Genomic DNA, 10,089 nt, shown 5'->3' with positions numbered 1-10,089 from the left:
AAAAAAAAAAAAAAAAAAAAAAAAAAAAAAAAAAGAATGGCAAATTCTGAGAGAAAGAAGAGACATGTGGGAAAGAATAAATTGTTAGAGAAATATGGTACAGTGGGAGAAACAGGAAATTGCTGGAGAAAGACAAGGATTGTGGGAGACACAAGGTATTGCGGGAAACACAAGGCATTATGGAAAATTGTGAAGCTGTATTGTGGGAGAAAAATCATGGGAAAGATGGGGGTTGTGGGAGACTCAAGGTACCATGGGAGAAACACAGAATTGTGGGAAAGACAAGGCTTGTGGGAGATTCCAGGTATTATGGGAGATTCACGGCATTATGAAAAATTGTAAAAAGGGATTGTGGGAGAAACGAGGAATTGTGGGAAAGATTAGGATTGTGGGGGACTCAAGGTATTGTGAGAAAGAGAACTGTGGGAAAAAAAAAGATTATTGGGAAGAATGGAGAATTATGGGAAAGAGGAGGAATTGAGGGACAGGCCGGAATTGTGGTAGAGAATGGATACTTGTGGGAGAGAACAAATTAGAGTGGAGAACGAAGAACTGTAGGAGAGACAGATTGTGGTAGAAAATAGATTATAGAAGAGGCCTGACGTGGTGGCTCACGCCTGTAATTCCAAAACTTTGGGAGGCCGAGGTGGGCAGATCACAAAGTCAGGAGTTCCAGACCAGCCTGGCCAACATGGTGAAACCCCATCTCTACTAAAAATACAAAAATTAGCTGGGCGTGATGGTAGGTGCCTGTAATCCCAGCTACTCAGGAGGCTGAGGCAGGAGAATCATTTGAACCCAGGAGGCGGAGGTTGTGGTAAGCTGAGATCACGCCATTGCACTCCAGTCTGGGCAACAAGAGCAAAACTCCGTCTCAGAAAAAAAAAAAAAAAAGAAAAAGAAAATAGGTTATAGAAGAAAACAGATTTTCAAGAAAAAATAGAATGGAGAATTGTGGGAGAAAACAATTGTTAGGGGAATGTTGTTGTGAGAGAAATAGGGAATTATGAGAGAAAAAAGAATTGTGAGACAGACAGGTGACTGTGGGAAAGAATGCCAAATTATGGGAGAGCCATGGAACTCTGGGAGAAATACAGAATTGGGGAAAATACAGGGAGATACACGGAATTGTGGGAGAGACAGGGAATTATGAGAGAAACAGAATTGTGGGAGAGTAGGGAGGATTGAGGGTCAAACCAAGAATGGCGGGGTGGGTGTGGTATGGAATTGGGGAGATAAAAGGCATTGTGGGAGAGACAGCTATGCTCCTTTCTGGCCATGTTCCTGGGCTCTGAATGGGCCTCGCCCCACCTGTGTGGGAACATAGCACCTGTGTTCTATCCTAACCACGACCCCTCCACTCCCAACAAGCCCTAAGCCTCAGCCTCACCGGCCTGGGCTTCTCCCCAGGATGATCCCTAAATCTTGCAAGTTTGTGTACTAGCACACCCGTCTTCCAGGAAAGATCTATACTCTTGCTCCCACCAGAAATGCCCTGCCCTTAGTAGCCACATCCCTCCTGCCAGACTCTGCCCCTTCCCTCTCACCAGGCCCCACCCCAAAACACAGTCCCAGCCAGACCCTATAAGCTCCACCCAGGCCCCACCCCTCCTGCCAGGCCATGCCCCCCTGGCTCGCTCCCTGGAGGGAAACCAGGAGGTACCAAGGGGCTGGGTCTCCTGAGAGCCAGCGCAGGTCCAGGAGCTGGGTGCCTGCACATCTAGGGAGTCAAAAGCTGTTCAGGTGCACAATCCTCCCCTAATAATGACTCTCTTCAGGATTCTCCCAGATCCAAACACCTCGACTTGATGAGCAGAGAGTGTTCAGCAACAAGGCACAATGGTGACGGGGTGTGGAACCCAGCTCCATCCAGCAGCTCTCCGCCTTCCTAAGCGGAGACACAGATCCCCTCAATGGAAACTGCTGCCACAATCACAAAACACGATGCATTACGTGTTTTCTCCCACGCCCAGGCACTGGGCTGGTCCTACAAGCAAACTGCAGTGTCTCTCCACTTAAAAACCTTAACTGGCCTTTCACTGGCCACCGGATAAAGCCCAAATGCCTTAGCAGAATCTTTATAAACCCTTCACCACTTCTCCAGCTTCCCGCAAGACCTCCATACCACGCTGAGCCACAGTCGTCCCCAAACAAGACGTAGACTTCCTGTGCTAACTCAACACCGCGTCTTCCTCATCTGAATTTTCTGTCTCCTCTTTGCCCGTGCTGTTCTATCATGTAAGACCCGGCCCGCACATCACCTGCTCCAGGAACTCACCAGTGTTCCAAAACCAACGTAGTCCTGCATTGCCTGTGTTCCTTTAACTCTTCACAGGTTTTTAAAAATAAAAAATAGTATTGTGCTTACTTACTTGTGAGTTTCACAAATTACACGTCTCAGGAACACTCACCTATCCCGGCTAAAATGGTGTTGAATATTTGCTTAAGACGAAATTCAGTTAACTTGTGTGAAGTACTTAGTAAGTTCCAGACACCATATCAGATACTTAATAAAGCTCAATGCCAGCCTACTGGTCTTGTAGTGAAACCAAAAGCAGTAGGGTCTGAAGGGTATGATGAACAAGTTGAACTTTATCTCCATGGTCTACATAGGGAGAAGCCCATGGCTAACTTTTTTCTGTATCGGCCATAGTAATGATCAGGTGTAGCCAATAGGAAAGCGGCTCTGGTAAGGGGTTTTCCTTGACTTTATGCACAGAAGTAGTATTTGATGCACACTTAACTTACCCAAATTCACCTCTACTTAGTGATGGGCTGGGGAGGTATGGCAGGGTGAGTAGGTGAGGATTTACATAGTCCCAGGGATCCTGCTGCCTGCAAGCTGGTAAAGCTCTGGTAGGAAAATCTGAATGACACCTGCGTTTCCCCCGCCACTGGCAGAAGGGAAGCACATTCTGGGGTGACAGGTAAGTGGCCCCAGAGACATACCCACCAGGAAAGATTTAGAAGGGATCCTAAAACTGTCCCCAAACAATACAATGGTGATGAGAGCCAAAAGCCAGATGTGGAAATATTAAAAAATGTGAGGTGTCCTAGGCAGCAAATTAATTTTAATTTCTGAATAAAAGCCTTTTTAATTCTTTTTAGATTAATGTATGCAAATTCCTACATAGGGTTACCATACAAAATGGTGATGACTGCATGTTATGGGCAATTTTAAGATATTCGAAGGGTGACTAGATGCAAACTTATGACCCTAACCACCACCTCAGTACCACCACCACTTTATACTTTTTTTTTTAAGAGATGGGGTCTCACTATGTTGCCCAGTCTGGACTCCAACTCCTGGCCTCAAATGATCCTCCTTCCTCAGCCTCCTGAGTAGCTGGGAATACAGGTTCATACTACCAGGCCAGGCCACTTTATACTTTTGCAGACGTTTGTTGTTAATTTTGAAAACTCAGTCTGTGCTTCAAGCTCTGTCCTCAAAAAGCCTGACAGATGTTACCTAACAATATGTCACTTGGAGTTCTAAATCGGCAGCTGCCATTTTTACAGGAATTCTTCCCACAATAAAAAAATACTGATTGTATTTCTCGTTTTTCTCAAAAGGCTTTCCTTTTGTTCTTTCCTTTTCCTCCAATGTTTTCTCCAATTGCTATTTTCATTGATTGTTCTATTATTAGAATAGAATGATTTTTTAAAATATTTTAATTTTCTCCAGTAGACTGTGAGATCCTTGAGGGCCAGGTTTACACATCTCCAGTATCTCCACCCCACTCAGCTCCTAGTACACAGCCTGGTAGAGTTTTGGGCAGTCATAAGTTGTTATTAACAGAATTAGAATGGGCCAGGTGCAGTGGCTGAGGCCTATAATCATAGCACTTTGGGAGGCCAAGGTGGGAGGATCATTTACAGGAGTTTAAGACCAACCTGGGCAACATAGGGAGACCTCAACTCTACAAAATAAATTTTTAAAAAACACACACATAAAGCCAAAGAAAATTAGCAGGATATGGTGGCACCTGCCTGTGGTCCTAACTACTCAGGAGGCTGAGGTGGAAAGATTGCTTGAGCCCAGGAGATCAAGGCTGCAGTGAGCCATGTTCGTTCCACTGCACTTCAGCCTGGACAACAGAGTGAGACCCTGTCTCATAAATAAGTAAGTAAATAAATAAATCAAAGAATAGGTGTATCCATACAATGAAATATTATCAATCCATAAAAAGAATGAAGTTCTGACACCTGCTACAACATGGGTGAATCTAGAAAACAGTATCCGAAGTAAAAGAAACCAGACACAACAGGACAAATATTACACAACGCCCTTTCTATGTAAGATCCAGAACAGCAAAACCATAGAGACAGAAAGGAGATTCATGGTTGCCAGGGGCTGGGGAGAAGAGATGGGAAATGACTCCTTGGGGACACAGGGTTTCTTTCTGCAATGATGAACATGTTCTGACTTAGATAGTGGTGACGTGTGCACAACCACTGAAATGTGCCATTTAAAGGGGTGAACTTTGTGGTATGTGAATTATATCTCAAATTGTTTAAAAAGCCAAGGGGCCAGGTGCAGTAGCTCAAGCCTATTATCCCAGCACTTTGGGAGGCTGATGCAGGAGGACCACTTGAGACTAGTCTGGGCAACATAATGGGACCTCATGTCTCCAAAAACTAAAAAATAAAATAAAATAGGCATGGTGGTGTGCACCTGTAGTCCCAGCTACTCAGGAGGCTCGGGTGGGAGGATTGCTTAAGCCCAGGAGGTGGAGGCTGCAGTAAGCCGTGTTCCTTCCACTGTGCTCTAGCCTGGGTAACAGAGGGAGACCCTGTCTCAAAAAACAAAAACAAAAGCAGGGAGCCCTCACAGACAGCAGCCTCCAGGAATGGCTGCCCTGCTTATTTTTCTATTGGATCTTTATTTGCTTTTGCTAAAACCTCTGTGTGAAAACATCCAACCTTTGAGCGGCAGATCTAGGCAACAGCTTGCTGGAGGGAGTGGAGGTAAGGAAATGCTGATGGATTTTGTTTGGCGGTGGTGATTGGGGTGGGGTGCAGGGGACTTTTACTGTTATTTCCAGTGTTTTATTTGACTGTCAAATATCTGCTCGGCCACTTTGAAACACCAGGATGGGAATACAAAGCCAAACAATTCAAGATAACATTTTTGGCTTCATTCCCCAGATGGTATCAGTAACTCTACAGACTAACAGCAGATCCAGCTGGTGGGTTCCTCATGCTTCGTGAACTGTTTGTACCAGATGGAAAGTCTGTAAATACATCCTCTCTGTGTGCCTTTTAGCTTCAGCCAGAACCATCTCTTTCTCTTCGTGACTCCCAATTTCAACCAGACAATATTGTATCATGGAATCAATTCATCAGTTAGTTCATCACCATATTTTTTGGCCTTCAAAGTAAACCAAGTTTGTCACCTGAAAGTGAACCTTCCTTCAGTGTATTTGTTTGGTTTTGTTTTTGTTTTGTTTTTTTAGACGAGGTTTCACTCTTGTTGCCCCAGCTTGAGTGCAATGGCACGATCTCAGCTCACTGCAACCTCCTCCTCCCAGGTTCAAGTGATTCTCCTGCCTCAGCCTCCCAAGTAGCTGTGATTACAGCGTGTGCCACCACACCGGCTAATTTTGTATTTTTAGTGGAGATGGGGTTTCACCATGTTGGTCAGGCTGGTCTCGAATTTCTGACCTGAGGTGATCCGCCCACTTTGGCCTCTCAAAGTGCTGGGATTACAGGTATGAGCCACCACACCAGGCTATTTTTGTATTTTTAGTAGAGATAGGGTTTCACCATGTTGGTCAAGCTTGTCTCTAACTCCTGACCTCAAGTGATCCACCCGCCTTGCCCTCCCTTCAATGTATTTGAATAGTAGGAATGGAAAAGAAAATGGAACTCCTTAAGCCATTTCCAAACATCTTTCTACATATTATTTTTCTTACTCCAAATTTCAACATTATTTTGGTACACCGCATGACGGGATTGTGTGGTATTTGTCTTTGGTTTTGTGTTTGTGTGCATTTAGCTCAGACAACATCTGGAAAAAAATCACATTTTTAGATCCAAGCCTAATTATTCTGAGACACTGGTTGTGAACTGGGGGCCACTGTGGTCCCCCAAGAGACATGTCAATGTCTGGAAAGAGTTTTGGTTGTCACAATTGGGCGAGTGCAACTGGCAGCTAGTGAGTTCACATGAGGGGTGCTGCTAAACACCGCACCATGCACAGGGCAGCGCCTGGGACAAAGAATCCTCTAAGGCTTTCCAAGGGGAGCCCTGGGACCCCAAAGTCTACCTGCTGTGGCAAACAGGGCATTACCTTCAGACAGCATGCTCAGGGCTTCATCAGAAGTCTGCCCACCCACTCGAGACACCTTCTTGGAAGCAGGGTTTTCCTGGGGCACCCGGGAGTCCAGCGGGGATGGGTGAGCCCCATCAGCAGCCGAGGTGGTCAGTGATTCCCACTGGATCTCCTTCCTGGGAGACTGAAAACCCAGGCTACATCCTGTCCAGCCATAGAAGGCCAAAGACAAGAGAAATCCCTGGGCTGGATTCAGGATTCCCTGGAGAGAGGACAGAAAGACACAGGGCAGTCAGTGCAGTGTAGCAGGAGTCAGAGCCCTGGGCTGTCACAGAGTGACACACTCCCCTCAGGATGCCCACAGGGCTGGGCTCGCTTGGAAGTGACCATGGGTTGGCTGGTGGCTGGTTGACTGGTTGGTGGGTTGGTTTGGGGCAAGATGAAGATTGGCCACAGTAGGTGCTGTACCTTCGAGGGTGCCTGAAAGTAGAGGGGGGTGGGGAGAGGAGAGGGCGGGGAGGAGCTGGAGTAGAGAAGGGAAGAGAGGGGACAGAGGATGAGAGAGAGGAGGGAAGGCAGGAGAAGGAGAAAGTGGGAGGGGAGGGTGGGGGAGGAGAAGAGGGCGGCAGTGGGAGAAGGGGAGAGGGAGCGCTGTAGCACAGGGACTGAACAACCAGCTCCTCCCGCAGCCTGGGGGCCTCTGTTCTCCCCAGTTTGCCACCCTGTGCTGCCAACGGAGCACTTGATGTAATAAAGGTTCCTGAGGCTCAGACGGAGTCTGGGAAACATCCCTCCACTCGTGTGTGCTGAGGACACATAAAGTTCACCAGAGGAACCCAGCCAAGCTCCAAACCACACGCAGTGATGGAAGGGCCAGTGCTGGTTCCATTTGAAAGTCTTTGTGAATGAGCCTTTCCCCATTTCAAAAACAATATAAATATGGATTCTGTGTAGCACAATATGCACCTCCCTGCCAACAACACGTGTGCATTTCTTCTTATAAAGGTGAGAGAATGACAGCACTGGGGCAGCCTGCCCATGGGACTTCTACCCCATCATTCTCTTCATGTATGTCCATCCAATACGTGTATTTTTTTCTATTTCTTTTTTTTTCATTGTTTCCTCATTGAAAAAAGATAAACATGTTTTTCTTTAGTTGTAATTGGTATAATTGTATATATTTGATTTCCCAGTTAATACCAGAGATTTCATAATCATCATTTTTAACATCTGAGTAATATTCCATCAAGATGAAAGACCATAATTTACTTAACCATTTTTCTTTCTTTCTTTCTTTCTTTCTTTCTCTTTCTTTTTCTTTCTTTCTTTCTTTCTTTCTTTCTTTCTTTCTTTCTTTCTTTCTGTCTGTCTGTCTATCTTTTTTTGAAATCTGGGTTGCCTATAATGCTTTACAATTATGAAGGATAATGCTACCAGGAATATATCCATCTGTGTGGCTTTTTCATGGTCTGAAACATTCCTTCAAGATCCACGCTCTGATATTGAGAGACTGCCAGGAGCTTTGATACACTGCGCCAAACTGATTGACCAGAGTTGAAGCATTTAATAAGGATCCCAACAACAAACAAAGCAGCCAGCTAGCACACTAAGGCCAGGAGCCTATTTAACTCATTCTGTATTTAAATACAATATATTGTACTTCTGACTGCTTCTTTTTCTTCTGATTTTTTTTTCAAACAGAAAATGTTAAATCTAGATAATTAAAAAAAGAGATGGGGTCTCCCTACATTGCCCAGGGTGGTGGTATACACCTGTAGTCCCAGTTACTCAGGAGGCTGAGACGGAGGATTGTTTGAGCCCAGGAGTTTGAGGCTGCAGTGAGCTATGGTCGTGCCACTGCTTTCCAGTCTGGGTGACAGAGTGAGACCTTGTCTCTAAAACAAATACATTAATTAAATAATTCACTAATGAAAATACAATACAGATTGACCTACCATAATAAACCATGTGGTCTTGGCTGCAGTTCTGACAGGTTTCAAAGAACCTCCATTGATATCTGTTTGCATCTCAAGATAGAATAAAAGGCTTTCATTGATGATATTCGACAACCAACTATTAGAAAGAAAATGGCAACAAGTAAAGAGAACATGCAATGAAACTCGTTTTTAAATGCTGGGGAGTCAGAGAAGAATTTCTACCAAGACCTAAAAGTACTAACTCTCGGTACAGACATGGTCACTTCTGCAGTAAGAAACTAAGAGGGCCAGGTGCAATGGCCCCCTCCTGTAATCCCAGCACGTTGGGAGGCTGAAGCAGGAGGATTGCTTGAGCCCAGGAGTCCGACACCAGCCTGGGCAACATAGTGAAACTCGTCCCTACAAAAAATAAAAAATAAAATTAACCAGGTGTGGTGGTGCACACCTGTAGTCCCAGCTACTTGGGAGGCTGGGGTGGGAGGATCACTTGAGCCCCGGGAAGATCACTTGAGCTCAGGAAATCAAGCCTGCGGTGAGTTATGAATGTGCCACTGCACTCCAGCCTGGGGGACAAAGTGAGACCCTGTCTCAAAAAGAAAAAGAAAGAAATGAAACTAAGAGGAACCGGCACACTAAGAATTTAATTTAAAAAATAAATTTGTTTTCTCAGTCTAAAGCACAGATCAGCAAATCCTTCCAAGGGTAACACTCAACACCACATCATGGTGTAAGGTTCTAGCACTGTATCAAATAACTCAGAATTCATTCTTTGAAGAACAACATACAGTTTTGATGGAGATCAAAACAATTTTTTCTTGACTTATTTTAGCATTTTTCAATGTTATTTTAGGTGGCTCAGTGAAATATGAAATGTTGAACTGAGTGTATTTTTAGTAGGAGATGATTTATACATCTCCAAGAAAGGTGTCCAAACAAAGCTCATATCAGATGAATTATTATTACTATTATTTTTTAGAGACAAGGTCTTGCTTTGTCACACAGGCTGGAGAGCAGTGGCATGATCATAGCTCACTGTAACCTAGAACTCCTAGGCTCAAGTGATCCTCTTGCCTCAGCCTCTCAAGTAGCTGGGACTATAGGCATGTGCCACCATTCCTGGCTAATTGTTGTTATTGTTGAGTGGGAGGTCTCACTAAATTGCCCACGATGGTTTTGAACTCCTGACCTCAAGGAATACTCCTGCCTCCAACTACTAAAGCGTGAGCTACCACGACCAGCACAGGTGAATTTTTAACATCACAAGTACTTGCCCTGTCCTGCAAGGTACTGATTCACCACAGTGCAGCATGTTCTGATTCCAGTTTTGTTTGTTTGTTTGTTTGTTTGTTTGTTTGTTTTTGCATTGGTTACAGGTCTATTTTCAAAGTATCCACCTGAAAGGTTTGGACAGGATACCAGTGGTGGGGAAAAATGAGGAGAGACAAACTGCTCAGGCCGTTCTCCAACCTTCTTGACCAAAGACGTGTCCTTGCCCCTCTGTCAGGTACAGGAATTCTGGTGTCAGGAGTGAGGCAAATGGGTGAGTTTATAAAGCATGACCAGCTGAGTGTGGTGGCTCACGCCTGTAATCCCAACACTTTGGGAAGCCGAGGCAAGTGGATCACTTGAGGTCAGGAGTTTGAGACCAGCCTAGCCAACGTGGTGAAACCTCAACTCTACTAAAAATACAACAATTAGCTGGGTGTGGTGGCATACACCTGTAATCCCAGCTACTCGGGAGGCTGAGGCAGGAGAATCACTTGAACCTGAGAGGTGGAGGTTGCAGTGAGCTGAGATTGTGCCATTGCACTCCAGCCTGGGTGACAGAGTGAGACTACTTGGGAGGCTGAGGTGAGAAGATCACTTGAGCCCTAAAGA

At 45.1% G+C, this 10,089-nt stretch overlaps 1 protein-coding gene across 1 annotated transcript in view; it reads right to left on the bottom strand.

The window, feature by feature from the left end:
- Positions 1-10,089, bottom strand: part of GPR143 (G protein-coupled receptor 143) — a 54,391-nt gene that overhangs the window by 7,987 nt on the left and 36,315 nt on the right. The window contains exons 9-10 of the mRNA XM_011966843.1: positions 8,230-8,347; positions 6,293-6,536 (exon numbers count right to left, since the gene is read on the bottom strand). Coding sequence (XP_011822233.1) covers positions 6,293-6,536; positions 8,230-8,347 — 362 coding nt within the window. The remainder of the gene's footprint in view (positions 1-6,292; positions 6,537-8,229; positions 8,348-10,089) is intronic.

The sequence above is a fragment of the Mandrillus leucophaeus genome, unplaced genomic scaffold (genome assembly GCF_000951045.1).
Source record: "Mandrillus leucophaeus isolate KB7577 unplaced genomic scaffold, Mleu.le_1.0 Scaffold777, whole genome shotgun sequence".
In the NCBI taxonomy this organism is placed as follows: Eukaryota; Metazoa; Chordata; class Mammalia; order Primates; family Cercopithecidae; genus Mandrillus; species Mandrillus leucophaeus.
The sequence above is the reverse complement of the archived record's forward strand: the minus strand, read 5'-3'. Positions and strand labels throughout refer to the sequence as shown.